Source organism: Mastacembelus armatus, chromosome 8 (genome assembly GCF_900324485.2).
Source record: "Mastacembelus armatus chromosome 8, fMasArm1.2, whole genome shotgun sequence".
In the NCBI taxonomy this organism is placed as follows: domain Eukaryota; kingdom Metazoa; phylum Chordata; class Actinopteri; order Synbranchiformes; family Mastacembelidae; genus Mastacembelus; species Mastacembelus armatus.
The window spans coordinates 13,753,970-13,769,873 of NC_046640.1; the positions used below are offsets into that span (position 1 = coordinate 13,753,970).

Here is a 15,904-nt window from a genome sequence, read left to right on the forward strand (position 1 = left end):
GTCACAGAGATCATGACATCAGCATGGAGCTCACAGGGGACAGAAAATGAGGAGCATTCAGTGTCTGAATCATATAGTCCATTGTCCAGGACTTTTCCCAGCACTAAGTGACTCTGTGTGTATTGTGCTAAGAAAAGTGAAACGGATTATTTTCATGCCCCAGGACACACAGATGAAGCCAGGTTTTTATACACAACTACTACTCAGCAAGGAAAAAGACCTTAGCCACTAGGGAAATCATAGAGCAACTATCACTGACAGTAACAGTAGATTAGTGCTCATTGTTAAAGTCTATTGTCACCACAGAGAAAATTTAAATCAATTATCCTGCAACACAGAACAGTTATAGCTTTTGTAAGAGATGACTGAAAACATGGTAAAGGGTTTATGTATTGGCCACTCCTGAGCTCAAACAAACCCTTAGATCAACAATGAGTCGGCTCCACGAGTGCACCTGTTGCTATAGTGACATAGAGTAACTCCCAAGCTCTTCCAGGTTGAAGTAAAACTTGACTTTGTAACTACGAGTTTGACTTTGTTGCACCTTGTCAGCCCTAAAGGTCAACTGCACGGCAGCACCAAGTTTTCAGAATAGATGCTTTACATTTTATCATACAGGCAAAAAAAAAAGATTGAAGTGCACCACTGACATACTTTATAAAAGGATAAGTATGCACAAATGTATGCCATAGCATACATGCCAAGTGCTTGTTTAACTCTTCAGAAAATGGATGTTTGTTAGTGCTATCAGCAGGCAGAAAGTGGAAGGCCAGTGAAGGCAGTGAAATTGAGGACACCATGAAATTTCTCATGTTAATTACAGCTGGTGTGTGTCAACTGCTCTCCCATTTCAAAGTCCCACTCAACTGAATTACTGTGTACCGAGTGGCAGCCCAAGCTGCATGTGCGTTCTTGCCTAGTTATCGCATGCTTTCTCACAGTGTGTTTATAACCAAAGACTTGTTTGCATGCCACTTCTCTGTTGGCTAGACACCATGTATGCATGTATGTATGTGGGTAATTGTGTGACTTGTGTGGGCGGGCTTAGGTAACAGACAGACAGGCAGACGTGCGCGCACATGCACGTGCACACACACACACACACACACACACGCACACAGAGACAGAGAGAAGGAGAGCAGGAGAGAGATATCTCAATTGGGCAGAAACCTGCTAAACAAGCTTATAGAGGAATCTTGTTTTTTTTTTTTTTTTTTTTTAACTGCAAGGTGAACTCATACACACAGTTGATGTGGGAGAGGACAACAGGCCAAGCCTGTTGAGGACAACAAGAACAGCCTGTTGAGGAGTGTTGTAGCTCAACTCTCACCCCACAGATACTGGGACAACATCATGCCTATTTCCTTAATTTCTAAACTTTTGCCAAAAACAGTAACAGAAATGGAAAAGAGGAAGATAGTTAGGGAAGTTGTGTCTGCTACAGATGCAAGATTGTGCTGATGTTTTGTTTTTATGAGGGACTGTGTGCTTTGAGGTCAAAGACAATAAAATTCAGTCAAAAAATCCACACCTCTAAGGAAATAATTCCTTCTCCACTGCTTTACTCTGTTTGAACGCACATGCTAATTAAAGAACAAAGTCTCATGTGTCCCAATAAAACTGCCTTGAGCTATAAACCAAATAGTTAGTGCTAAATGCAAATATTGTATGACTTTCTAAATATGTCCAGAAATTACAAATGAACCCGCTGAAAAAAAAAACATTCCCGAACTAAGCCTGAACAGCCAAGTGAAAAAACAAACAATCTACGTTGTGATTTAGTAAAAATGAAGTTTCGTGTGAATGTGAACTTCACAGACACAAAACTTAATTAATGGTTTATTTAAAAAGATCTTAGTTTGTCGTGTTCAAAATGACAGGGTGTAAAGAGAGAACCGGCGCTATTACCTGAGTGGTTTAGCCCTGTTAAACTTCATTGAAATATTTATTATTTAATATTAGTTGTTTATTTGCCACGTAAAGTCAGGTCACGCTGTTGAACCTGCAGCCAGCATGAGGGAAGGTTTACAACAAGGGCGTAACTTAGCTAATATTGACGTTACGTACCGACAGAGTAACTAACGTTTATTCAGATTTATGGCACAGAGTATTTCCACATTTATTGTACCTGCAAGACAATAAAAACTCTGAAAATGACCACTGAAAAAACTCTAATTACAAAGATGATCGCAGTTAATAATCACTTACCGACCAACAAAATTTTCTAAGACTGAGCTTTTCCCAGCGCTCTGTCCGCCGACCACTGCGATCTGAGGAAGGTCTAAATTGCAGCTCTGGCCAATTGAACTAAAAGCGTCTTGAAGCTTGTTGATCAGGGGGATCAGATCTTCCATGCCCCGGTTCCCCATGGCTTCGTTAGCTCGGAGAACCCCTTCAACACAGCACGGACTAGGAGCTAACGCTAGCCGCGCCGACTAGCTAAGTAACGTTAGCTTAGCAGTAAGGTGCTCTCGGGTTACTCTGAAGTGTTGCGTTGCACCGCTTCGAACAACCCGTGTTATTTTTCCTCCGGCGAACAGTTCAATCGTTTCCTGTATTATGGTTCACGCTGATATCACTTCATGTTCTTTTAAGCACAATATGAAAATACCCAGTCAGTCGAAACGGACGACAAACTCGCAAAACAAAACTTCCTCTACGCAACCACTATCCGGTTAGAGGAGACGACATCCGCTCAAACCGGTGAGTATAGACCCGGCGCCTGTTTTAGAAACTAAGCTTTCTATTGGCTAACCCTGCTGTCTCCCAATCAAACCAGCGTTCTGATTTGTCAACTTAAAGGCGTGTTCTTCGCTCTAAACCAATAACTAATTCCCAATTCCAATCGCCCTCTAACCTCGAAGAAGAAGAACTCGTTTCTTATAGGTCAAGCCCTGTGTCAGTCATAGTTGAGTCATGTCACATGGTCAGTAGAAACATGGCTGCATGTGTAGAGTGTGGAGTTGATAGGAATGCTGCAGTAAACAACATGCCGGTTAAGAAAGCTTTGTCCGCCGCTGCTCCCCTCACTCTGAGAATTGTTGCTGAATGTACAGTGACAAAAGCGAGAGCTTGTGATCTCCTGCTGCCCCACGGGACGGTCAGCACTCCGGTTTTTATGCCAGTAGGTACTCAGGGAACTCTCAAGGGAATTACTGTGGATCAGCTGGAGGGTCTTGCATGTCAGATTTGTCTTGGAAATACATACCACCTCGGCATGAGACCGGTAGGCAGTAATACATGTAATACATCTGGACTTTAATACGCTCTATATTGTGACCTTTTTATTTAGTAAATGTGTTTTCTGTCCAACTCTTCTGCCTACAGGGATCTGACCTGATTGAGAAAGCCAATGGTTTACATGGGTTCATGAACTGGAAGAAAAATCTTTTAACAGTGAGTGTAGCTTTCCAAAAGAAGGAGCACAAGTGCAAACACTGATGAACTTTGTGGTGAAATGTTGTTTTTCACTTTCTTCTGCTTACAGGACAGTGGTGGGTTTCAAATGGTGTCTCTTGTTGAACTCTCAGAGGTCACAGAGGAAGGGGTCAAGTTCAAGTCGCCCTATGATGGCAAAGAAATCCTCCTAAGTCCTGAGAAATCTATCAGCATACAGAACAGTCTGGGTCTGCAAGTAGTAAAAAAAAAAAAAAATTGTTTTAAGTATTAGTCCCAAATAATAAAGGCTTGGACCTAACAGATGGCCTCTTCATGTTCCTCTGTATTCTTCCAGGGTCAGACATCATGATGCAGTTGGATGACGTGGTCAGTAGTACCATGACAGGACCACGAGTGGAGGAGGCCATGCACAGATCAATTCGCTGGTTGGACCGCTGCATAGCAGCAAATAAAAATCCAGACAAACAAAACCTTTTTGCCATCATCCAGGGAGGGCTAAATGCAGACCTGCGCAAGACCTGTCTAGATGGTAAAACTCCTGCTCTGTGATCCCTTTTTCACTTTTGATCACCTACCTCTATTCAGATATATATGCGCCCTGGATGATTGTCTCATATTTGGGTTGAACCTAAGAACATATTTATATGCCTTAAAAATATACTTATTTTAAATAATTATGAAAGAGATCACACTAACTTTACGGTTTATATGTTATGTTTCTCCGCTTCACGTATTTATACGTTACAAATAAGCTTTTATATCCCAATCCAATAAGAAAATATGTGTGATTCAAACAGGTGGCAGGCAGCTTGGATACTAACAGTCTTGCTAAACTGTCATGATGTGCAGAGGACTCCAGTTATACAAGCTATTTACTGTGAAATGTAAAGGGCACAAAGAGTGTGCAAAGATATTGGCAGCAAAATTATGTTTTGGCAAGCACAACACAAATGCACATACACATTTTAATCTCAAGTGTAGTTGCAGGATCTGTAGAGTTTAACCATGAGATACTGATAAGGGTTCAAACTTGCAGTTTAGTAATCTTCTCTTCCTCCTTCTTCTTCTTCTTCTTTCTGTAGAAATGACTCAACGTGATGTTCCTGGTTTTGCCATTGGAGGCCTGAGTGGAGGAGAGGAGAAGGATGATTTCTGGCGGATGGTCACATTGAGCACTGACCACTTGCCACGAGAAAAGCCTCGGTACCTCATGGGTGTGGGGTATGTTTGCATGTCTTTCAGGACATTTTCTATTGTAAAATTCCTTGTGAGAACTGTGCTGTTTATTATTACTGACTTAAGAATTTGTGTGATGCTGCAGGTATGCTGTGGATTTGGTGGTGTGTGTCGCCCTGGGATGTGATATGTTTGACTGTGTGTTCCCCACCCGCACTGCAGTAAGCTCTCATTACCATACACACTGATGAGTCATTGTCATTTAACATCAAAAACCAATTTCAAGAACTACATTCTGGCAGTCATTTTTCTTTTACCTTAGAGGTTTGGTTCTGCCTTGGTGCCCTGGGGATCTCTCCAGGTAAAACATAAACAGTATGCCAAGGACTTCCAGCCCATAGACCCAGATTGCCAGTGCCCCACCTGCAAGCGGTAAGTTAAGAAGAAACAAGAGATCGCTGTATAAAGGTGGAGAACTGGATCACGATAGCTCTTGCAGGTTTTTTCTCTTTGGTTTGTCAAAACATTTAATGTTGCAGTTGAGTGATTGTAATGCCCAAGAAGACCTCATTTAGACTCGCTGGCTTGGTACTGACTTATTTCTAAAGAAGAGATGGTTTGATGAACAAAGACCATACTATATTATTTTTATTGGTATTTGTTTTTAATTTATGATTCATGTATTTGTTGTAATAAAATACCTGAATAGATTTTCAAGTACCTTAAATCATTATTTTAAGCTAATATAGCTAAAAGGTTTCTAACAACTTAATACTATGTTGTGAGAGACACATGCTCTCCTTGTGGCTAGTCACCTGTTTGTCATTGAATGATGCCTGATGTCTAGACATTTTGTACCATGGATATGATGTAAAACTCTAATACTGGAAGGCCTATGTAAATAATGTGTCTGTTCTCCATTTCAGACATAGTCGAGCTTACCTGCATGCTTTGTTTAAGAGTGACACTGCAGCCATGCATCACATCACCATCCACAACATTGCCTACCAGGTAAATACTGGGAAAAAAGTTAATATAAGTATATCAATCCACAATACAGATCAAACAATATCAAGAATAATTTAATTGCCTCAGAATTGTTCATTTGCCTCTAAAACAGACTGGAATGAAATAATCTGTTTGCACTCGTTTAACTTGTACATGCCAACTTTTGCATTGTTATGAGTGACATTCTAGTAGATAGTTTCTAGTGCAAAATGCTGCTCTAAGTGCTGTTTAGTGTTTACAGATTACAGGTAACCTTACAGAAACGACCACAAAGAAAATAAAACCAAATATTATAAAATATTTATATTGTTCAGATTTTTTCCATTTTATTTAAAGGAGTTGATAGTTGATAGTTACGTCTAATGCATGTTTTAAATGTGTTTTAGTGCCTTGTATTTACAGTCCTGTCATGAAGTAAGATCTACTCCATATCAGCATGTTTCAGAATCTAATTGCTCAGACAGAAATCTTTGGGCAAAAAATTGAAATTTGATAATATAAATATAAGTGACCTAAGGATCTCAGATATGTTGTTTTTCCTCAATTCATCTCTTTGCAGCTTACCCTGATGCGCTCTGTGAAACAGAGTATTGTCGAAGGCCGGTTCCCGGAGTTTATACAGATGTTCATGAGGCGAATGTTTCCTTCCCGTGACCAGTACCCCAGCTGGGCTGTGGACGCTCTAGCCTCCGTCAACATCACACTGGAATAGAAGATGGAAAGCGTCTGTTTAATTTTAGTGGGGTTAAATATCACATTGTGACTGAAAGATTTTATGTCTTTTAAATGATATTTTTATACTGATGACTGTTTTGTACTCTTTGTTTACACTTGTATTTGCATTACCAGTTTTGTGGGTGGGGAAGGAAATGGCTTTTGATCTGAAGATATAACACTTGATTGTCTTCTGCAACAACTTGCTTTACTCAGCCTCTGCAAATTGTTCTCAGAGTACACATTATGATAATGTGAGACTGAATAGTGTTTAAATGAGGTTTGAAACACATGAACTATCTCCTGTGATATGCTCAGACATTTTGTTGTTTCCATGGCTACACAGCTAGGCCCACCCACTTGAAATGAAATGTTTTGCTTTCCTTTTAACTGTCATATTTTTAGTGACTATCACAGAGGTATTACATCTCCCCTAAGGACACAAGACTAATAAATGTACAGAAATTGAAATGTTTTAACCTACATTTTAACTCACTAGTAATTGTCACCCATCTGATCACATAAAAAAAAAAAAAAGCTCACTACAGATTGTGAGCTTGTGTCATGACCACCAGAGGGCAAAATAGACAAAATGAGTAACAATAAAACAATAAAAATATGCTACATAAGTTTCCAAATAGAGTAAACAGCAGTTCAGTTGGTTCAAAATAAAAATAACATAATTAGATTAGCCATATAAACTAAAATGTAGGAGGACACAAAAACACTGACATCAAGTAGTATTAGTCTGCATCTGTCTAAAGAGTCTCAAATTAATATTGAAATCCATTGTTAGTTTTCTAATTAATTCAATAGGTAACAGTCCCTTTTGACCTTCTAAGTGAAGGTTTTGTTTGGAGCTTATAGAAGTGCTGCTTTGCCAAGGCTCATTTGTAGGTGATTAATATTAATCATTTGAAATCAATTTGAATAACACCTGTTGTCTGGCAGGCCAGTTTTTAGCACGACACTGGGGTGATACAATAGAAAACTGGACTTGGTACATAATGATAGTAGTATAGAAGAGCTTATACCCTTAATTATTAGTTTTACATTAAAAGCTAACATATATTTAAGTGGAATCATGCTATAATAATAGAAAGTGTCCGTTTGTAATTTTCTATTATAGTCAATAACTTCTAGCTTTGTGATTATTTATTGCTTTTAATTTATTGCTTGTGTTTATTTTTCCTGAACAGGGATTTTTTTTCCCCAACCCTAGATCTGCTTGTGCTTCGACTGTGTACTTTGATTATATTTAGCATATGGAAGCTTAGTGAGGGAGCAGCAGCACTCAAAGCTCAGTTGGCAAGCTGTGTAGAATCGTGTTATGTGTCTGAAAATGAATGTGCACGACCAAAACGTCTCACTAAATAAACCGGACGTGTTCTCATTAATATTTCAGCAAGAAGGTTTCCCAACATATTATATGTGCCTCCTTAAACTGCCTCTACAAAGAACTACAACCGCATAATATTTAATAGAAGCATATTCAAATTAAGAGAAAAACAACAACCCTACAGCTCTCTATGCAGAGATGATAAAATTACGTAAGCGCCGTTGGAGATCACAACTAAGAAACAGGTCCCCGAAGAACCGTGACAGACATTTCTGGAAATTCACACGTGAATGTGTGACAGTTTTATTATCGCAGAGAGGAGCTTTATGACCACAGCGCAGCGCAGACGTTGACAGGAGAGTCTGTTTGTTTATTATTCTAGATTTTTTTTTTTGTGAGTATTGTTTTTGTTATTGCTGCGTTTTTATTCCTGAAATGAAAAGTCGTCGCAACACTATAATATTCCCCAACGGCTGATTGCCCATTAGCAGTCAGTGCGTCCATGCGGAGCTCATGCAGGGAGGATGCTGGTGTTGAGAGAGACAACCAGTTGCTCTCCAGCTGTCACAGTAAAAGTGGAACCTCCCCTACGCACCGACGGATGAACATCTTCGACCTGTTGCCACGACCGGAGAAAAAAGTAGTTGCATTGTGACAGGTGCCAAAAAAAGAGATAAGTTCATTTTTCTTTTTAGCAGGCAGGTCGAAACCAGTGCCATGAGGTGTATCAATGCATTCGTTCTTAGTCTACGGCTTGAATAGCAGAAGGAAGAGGCACGGAGTTGGTTTTTGGGGGGTCCACCTCCTCGGTGTGGAGGTGCGGTTTGCGGTGATATCTATCTCTGTTTGTGGGCTCTAAGGAGGAGGACCATGGTCGAACTGGAGAAGGAGGTGCTCCCGCTGCCACCTCGGTACCGGTTCCGAGACTTGTTGCTCGGGGACTGGCAGACCGACGACAGGTAAGGATGCAGCTACTCGCACCGTTTACGCACGGCGCACTGAATCCGCTGTGCGCATTTGAACGCCTGGAGAGCATAATGTCATTTTGCCCAAAAAAGTACTTATTTTGGTTTTGCATTTGAATTTTTCCTCAGCGCTCTCATGCATCTAGGTATGCGACTGTGTTGGAGTAGCTATATTCTTATCAGCTGTGCAGCTCTGTTGTTACGGATTCTGCAACAGGTTCACTCGTTCCCCTGTGTGCGCAGAATCAACTGTTGCAAATACTGCTGGTATAAAACCACCGCACCGACGGAAATTAACTAACTAAACCATATATAGAGATAAATACTCAAAAAAGCTGAGAGACTAAATAATCATGGATACTTCATGCATTTTTCATTCCATTCAAATGGCGCATCGTGTCTATATTTAAAACATGAAAATCACTCTTCAGGAAGGAAATGAAGACTGAGGAAGTAGACCTATAGTATGTCACCCTATATGTTAATTATCATGACATAATTCCTTAGAGGTACAGTGAACCACTGTCTACCTGGACAGGCAATTTCAAGTTGGTGCTCTCAGTAACTGGCAATTAACCTTTGCTTACACTCCTTTTGCAGGGCAGTGAATTTGAAGTGCTAGGCCTATATGATATGCATTGCTTAATTTGGCTATTTCGTTATACTGTCTAATGGAACCCCCTAACCTCTATTTCAGGCATGGTGTCTCTTGTTGCTAGGTGGGAAAAAAGGGATCAAGACACCTGCTTGTCGACTTGAGTGGGTGTATGTTTGGTATCAAATAACTGGGGAAAGTTGCTACTCGAGGAGGAGATAACAGTTCCAAGTCTAGCCATTCCCAGGATTCATCATGAAACTCTGCCTTTACATTGTACATGACATGTTACTTTGTCAAAAGTGCTCATCATATTATTAAAACTATCCATGCTATAGCACCCACTATGTGAAATCTAACTATTATACTGTGTGTCTAAAAGGGTCTTTGCACAGCTGAAGTCTAAAAAGCCTGCTCACTCTGGTCATGCTCCTGTGGCCTTCTGATTTCACCAAATGAATGTCAGAACAAAATAGGGGGACTGTGGCAGTGCGGTTGTGATTGACTTGGCTGCGTTGGAGACTGCTGATATAGTTGGAGAAGGATATGTGTGTTTTTGTGCCACAGATGTGCTGTAATACCCTGTAATCATATGATGAATGTTTTCAGAGATGTCCTGGTGTCAGTCACTTAACACCACCAAAGTGCCAATTAAACTTGTGTGGGCTGTGTTTGTTAAATTTGTTTTGTCATATTGCATAACTGTAATGTCAGAGGCATATATGCTGCCTTTATCATATAGTAGGTAATTATAAGATTCTCTACCTAACAAAGTAGAAATTTCACTCTTTTGAACCTCTAATGTGTGCTATTATGTGTGTTTGTTTGCCACTCTTTATAGCAAAATGTCTGTGTGTCTGAGCATCTGCATGCATGCTTTCTTATACAAACCACAAGAGAGAAAGAGCAATTAACAGAGGGTGAAGATGTGGATCTAAGTGTCAAAGGAGTATTAGCTGATATAAAATGGACTGATTAGAGAGAAAGTGAGAGTTGTGATTGATAGTGACAGGAAGCTAAATTATGGCTGAATCACACACAGTTTGTCTGTCATGGTCAATTAATCTAGAAATAGACTTTAAGTAACGCCCCCACAGAACCAGACGGTCCTGATGGAAGCGAGTGATAACTCCATGCAATATGGGGCTATACCGAGCCCCCGCAGAAACATACTCTTGCACATCAGAATGTCAACATCTGTACTTCCTACTTTTCTCATTGACACATATGGTTGAACACTGCCCTGAGAAAACACATTCTGTATCCAGTCCCTCTGTTTTTCCTCTGTGGGTCCTCTTCCTTTCCTCCTTTAATCTTGCACCTGCATGTGTCCATACATTGACCTCCTTTAACATCCCCACTCTACATCTTAGTTCTGATTAAAGTGCCCCCAGTACCGGGCTTTTCACTCTTTCAATAGCCCTCCTGTAACTCAGTGGAATCCATTTGCTGAAGTTGTTGAAAGGCTCTCAAAGGTGAGGCAATTATCAGCACAGAGTTTAAAATGGGAATTAATTTAGTATTGGTAATTTATTTTACACACAGGAATCTCCTGTCCTCGTTATACTATCAGTTTCTATAATACTGCCTTTTTTTTAACTTCTGCTACTATTTGTTTTTTCAGTGGATCTGTGTCCAGGGGTGCTGTGGTTTGTGTATGTGGGTGGAGTGCGCCCTAGCCCTTGTGTATATTCATATATATTTTACACTTTTATATTTTCACATTGATTTTTACACAATTTGGGTAAAGCACGCATCTATCAAAGCACACATCTATTCATTATCTATACCCGCTTATTCCTAATTGGGGTCATGGGGATCTGCTGGATCCTATCCCAGCTCTCTTTGGGTGAAAAACAGGGGTACACCCTGGACAGGTCACCAGTCCATCACAGGGCCACATAGAGACAGACAACAACACACACTCACACTCACTCCCATGGGCAATTTAGAGTCACCATTCAACCTGATATAGATGTTTTTGGACTGTGGGAGGAAACCAGAGTACCTGGGGGAAAACTGTGCAAGCACAGGAAAACATGTCAACTCCACACAGAAAGGCCCCTGACAGGTTGCAAACCCAGGCCCTTTCTTGCTGTGAGGCAACAGTGCTAACCACTAAGCCACCATGCTAGGTACACAAAATTGCAAAAATTGTCAACTTTTTTTTGATAACCCAGCATTGGGCTTTATCTAGTTTTTGACAAATTGAAGCAAATGAACATGAAATTAGGTTCAGTTTGCTTTGTATAGAGTGAAAAAAACCCACTCTCTCTGCTGAAAGTTTGGTTACAACAGCCAATTTTCATTAGCTGTATGGTTATTATAGCTTTAATCAGGGTTGTGCCTGATAATTGATCAATAAGTGAATGTGTGTCTGACTATTACAGAAAAGCAGACAGAGAAGTAGGAGCCTTTTAATGCCACTCTTCTGATTACACCAACACTATTTCTATTTTCTGGCAGTGAGTCAGAGGCTTCTGTTTTGAGGAAATGCCAGATGACTAAACAATTAAAGACAGATCTTTTGCAGGCTGATGAGAGGAATTTTGCCAGGTAAAAGCACCATCTGGTTTTCCCTAAAATTAAGTTTGAACCAAAGCCTGAAATTTATTGACTGTTTTAGTGTCTCTTTCTCACGGCCAGGTTAAATTATTATAGTAAGCTAGCTTGTTTTTTGCCCCAAAACATCCATTGCTCTATCGTAAAGGCTTTTTGTTGACAAATTAACTGCTTTTATACATTTTCAGATTGCTCAAAACAATACATTTTTTGCCGTAATGCCCAGCAAGCAAGATACTTTTTTTTTTAGTCGATACTATGCTAATAAAAGACTATAAACACATACAACTTCCAGCCCAACTCTGCTCATATGTCTAATTTGCTAGAAGTGAAACGAAATACATGAATCTTCATTGTTCCACAGTAAATGGCCTTAGCAAGAGCTTTTCTCTGAATCCAGGATTACATGGAAATGACAGCCCTTTTGTCCTTGAAACAATCTCTTATTGGTTGTCGCCTCCACATCTTCTGTCGCTCCATCATCCTCTCTCCCCATGCTCATACTCCCTTTGCCTTCCTCTTAATCCTTCCAGTTAAGCCTTAATATAGTAAGGCCAGTGCAGAGCATGAACCATCAATATCATCAATATTCATGCCAGTTTTACTATGATTTGACTTAACTCCAAGATGCATGTTGGAGTCCAATAGAGACTTTCAAAGCTCGCATGGGTTTCAGTCGTACAATTTATAAGATAGTTTAGAAAGCTGATGTCAGTCTTTGTTAAGAATTGTAGAACGATCAGTGCACTATGCAGCATGTCTGCAGAAGCAGAGCAGGCACAAGGGAAAGTTATTAGCAATATAGCAAGCCGTATGATGAGAGGAGTCACTCTATGAAAAGGTGATATCAGATTTGAAGCTGGGTGAGAGAAAAGAGGTGATGGCAGATCTTATAACTTCATTCATGAGTCTTGTGCATGTCCTCACAGCCATGCACATCATTTTGCTGATAAACAACTGGAGTAAAGTTAACTTAAAAACATCCGGTTGCTAATGGATTGAATTGGTGGGTTCTGCAGATGGGGCCTAGAGCAGGGTAGGCTAATAAGAAAGCTGTGAAAAACAACATTGTAATTAATATTGGCAAAGAGAAAAGGTTGCAAGAGCTCCACATTGATGATAGGTCTGTTTAAGAAGAAATGAGAAGGCATGGTTGAAGGAGGTTTTAAATACAGCCTGAGTGTGATCCTGCAGCAAAGAATATTGGGCACCTGATGAAAATGAGTTGCTGCTGTCTGAGAAGGTTGTGTATGGGAAGACATTACCTTAAGGCAGAGTGAGAGACACCTCAGTTTGGTTGCACAGTCAGAGTTTATTACATTTGAGTCTTTGTTCCTTGTACTCCAGCAATCCCTGTATCCTGTAGGTAGCCATAATTAATCTAAATATATGTACTGTGGTAGATCTGCATCTTTTTTCATTGTTACTGTTAATGAACAGTAGCTCAAGGACGTAGAGACAACAGAGTCAGTGCAGGGTGTGTCCCATTCATGGTTTGATTTTTTTTCTACCACTGGGTTTCATAAGGTAGATATTGAATTCCCTGAACAGGCCTTTTGTAGATACATGCTGTCAGCACCTATGCTTTCCTGCTGTGGACATTAACGCAATCATTGCACTGACTAGCATGTGTCTGAGCACCTCTAGTCTCTGGCCTGGTTCTGTATTGCTAAGGTCTCCTGGCATCAGAGTGGGGGGCAGGGAACTGCAGATCGCAGCTCCCTTATTCCCAAACTGGGTTAGTTTTAATACACCTCAGGAGTTGACTTTCAAATCCAAAAAGCCTCAGAGACAAGCAATGATGATCCCTCACTCATATTTCACATCTTTTGAGTGTCAGCCTGTCATTCTCAAAGCAGGAAAGACAGCTTTGAAACAGATTGATCTGTTGTGTTAATTTGATCAAATGTTAGAAGTCTGCCCACATCCGAGGCTAATGTAATCTGAAGGGACAGGGAGATAGAATGTCATCAGATGGCTTTTAATAGAGTTATGTACCAATTCAAGCCATATTTTGTTTCATGACAGGAGAGATAAATGTGGCGTTTTTGGGTGAGCACACCCTCGTAATAGGGCCAAGTATTTGTTTTCTGTGAATTCAACAGTTAAGAGGAACTGCCCTCCCCCTGAAGCAGTTATTGTGTTCTGTTCCTTCTTCAGGTAAACAAAGGAGAGTATCTGAGTCTGTCAACCAATCCTTTTATAAGCAACGCGCAGTGAATGAACATTTCAGGAAAGGATGAGGGAAGGTTGGTTACGTCAGGGAGTAGGGAGGAGGAATAGCTGGAGCTCTCCATTGATGATGGATGGGAAGTTTTAATCCCTGGGAAACTAGAGGTTGTTCAGGAAATGGTTCTGAGTAAAGCTGCAGTGCACCCTTACTTACTGTCGATATACATTGCACATTTTGTGCAAATGATGGCTGTTGCTTTTCTATTGTGCTTTGCCCGGGCTACTGAGGTACAAAGACTGATTGCTGGAGACTATAGAATAGATAAAATGGTAAATAAAATTGGTCACAACATAGACAGTTTGGCTTTCTCCATTGAGAGACAAGGAGAAAATGAGAATCTTTTAAAGTCTCAGTATTACGTTATTATGAACTACTTCCTTGTTACATTGGGGTGTACACATCAATTTTATAGCAGTGATGAGTGGTATTTCTAAAATTTGACATTCTTTGCATTAGACTTCAGTCACAAAGAACTCATGCATGGTCTCTCGTCACAGAAAATGTGCCTTTAACTGCGAGGAAAGGATCTTTCTTTAGCAGTAATGTGTCCACATATTCTCATTTTTCAGTTCTTGTTTTCTTTTTGATCGTTCTTCACCTGCCATTAACACACTCTAATGTGTGTGATCATTGCATATCTGGGTCAGGGACAAGCCTGTCGACCATTGGTTGGATGAAGCATAGTACAGCTTGCCTCTCTAAAGCTGTTAGACTAGTCCAATGGAGATATGCAATTTGTTTGTCTCTTGTCATCTCCTGCCCTCATTTGTACTTTGTGTATATTATTATTGCATGTCTTTGTCTACTTTTTCCAGTCTTTGCTCTTTTAACTGTGCCCCCTTTTCTCAGAGGATTCCCTATTCACCCATTCATCTCAAGCAATATAGTATGTTAAGTAATAAACTTCAAACTGGTTTATGGCCATCAGCAATTTTCCATTCCCCAAGAAGCTACATGTTTTTCTAGTCGATGGAAACAGTTTCTTTAAAAAGAATATTTCCACTGGTGCACTGATGTCTCCTTTTATATGTTAAAAAATACTTTCATTCATCTTAGCCTTTTTTCTAATCTAGAAAGGTTTGTTACACATAGTCAATGCCAGAAGAGTTAATTGTCTTAATTTTCACAACATGAAATAAACATGGCAGATGGATCCTGAATTTGTATCCAAATTTATGACTGATTTTTTTTTTTTTTTTCAATTTAATTGTGAGTAGATTTGGATATTTATTATGGATTTTCATGCTCCAAAGCTGAATTTTCATTTTTGTTTGCTTTCATCTAATTAAATTACATAAATCTTGGTAAGAAAGATTTTCCTTTGCAGTTTGCCAGGCTGAAATTTTCTCTTGGTTACCTTATATCTTGTTTTTTTTCCTACATTGCTGGTATGAATGCTGCTTCTGAGTTGTGTGTGGAGGTTGTGATGAGCCAGTGCTGTGCTGCTGTGCATGCATAGATTTGGGTTTCTTTAGTCTCCTCCACTGTGTCATTAGATGGCCAGTGCTGTGTCATTATAGAGCACAGGCATGGGTGGAAGCAGCAGGAGAACAAGGTTCAGTTCTCTCTTCTCTCTCAAAGATCCTCCTCCGCATGTCCCCCTCTATCTGTTTGTCTGTCCATCTGTCTTTGTCTATTGATCTGTCTGTATTTTTCTGCTGTTGCTCTCTCTCTCTCTCTCTCTCTCTCTCTCTCTCTCTCTCTCTCTCTGTCTCTCTGTCTCTTGCTCTTTCACCCACAGCTCTCACAGTGTACATGCAAATACAGAAATGCAAATTCTCTCCTGAGGCTCAGGTTTGAAATGTTATGCCATGCCCCTTTCTTCGTGTTCTCCTGTTTCCAACTGTTAACATATACTGATATTTACCTTGTTAAAAGCCAATGATATGTTCTTAGCTTACTGGCTCAAAATA

General features: G+C 40.1%; 3 protein-coding genes across 7 annotated transcripts in view; 2 read left to right on the forward strand and 1 right to left on the reverse strand.

Moving 5' to 3' along the window:
• The window catches only part of dnm2a (dynamin 2a), a 26,942-nt gene extending 24,262 nt beyond the window's left edge, over nt 1-2,680 (reverse strand). For all 5 annotated transcript variants that reach the window (XM_026325733.2, XM_026325735.1, XM_026325734.1 and 2 more), the window contains exon 1: nt 2,209-2,680. In XM_026325733.2, coding sequence (XP_026181518.1) covers nt 2,209-2,369 — 161 coding nt within the window. In that variant the 5' untranslated portion in view covers nt 2,370-2,680. The remainder of the gene's footprint in view (nt 1-2,208) is intronic.
• A 243-nt stretch (nt 2,681-2,923) lies between these two features.
• qtrt1 (queuine tRNA-ribosyltransferase 1) lies at nt 2,924-6,803 on the forward strand. Its single transcript, XM_026325231.1, has 9 exons — nt 2,924-3,226; nt 3,328-3,396; nt 3,488-3,626; nt 3,734-3,928; nt 4,482-4,620; nt 4,721-4,796; nt 4,898-5,007; nt 5,502-5,586; nt 6,143-6,803. The coding sequence occupies exons 1-9, from the start codon at nt 2,924-2,926 to the stop codon at nt 6,293-6,295; spliced, it is 1,269 nt and encodes a 422-aa protein (XP_026181016.1). The 3' UTR covers nt 6,296-6,803.
• Nucleotides 6,804-8,267: 1,464 nt separating this feature from the next.
• Nucleotides 8,268-15,904, forward strand: part of kcnt2b (potassium sodium-activated channel subfamily T member 2b) — a 31,957-nt gene continuing 24,320 nt past the window's right edge. The window contains exon 1 of the mRNA XM_026325033.1: nt 8,268-8,595. Coding sequence (XP_026180818.1) covers nt 8,507-8,595 — 89 coding nt within the window. The 5' untranslated portion in view covers nt 8,268-8,506. The remainder of the gene's footprint in view (nt 8,596-15,904) is intronic.

Bases quoted from the DNA above. Each gene is read 5' to 3' on its own strand.
- qtrt1 (XM_026325231.1), top strand. From the start codon at position 2,924: ATGGTCAGTAGAAACATGGCTGCATGTGTAGAGTGTGGAGTTGATAGG. The intron at 3,397-3,487 runs GTGAGTGTAGCT...TTCTGCTTACAG, and splicing joins GGAAGAAAAATCTTTTAACA to GACAGTGGTGGGTTTCAAAT. The intron at 5,008-5,501 runs GTAAGTTAAGAA...TCTCCATTTCAG, and splicing joins CAGTGCCCCACCTGCAAGCG to ACATAGTCGAGCTTACCTGC.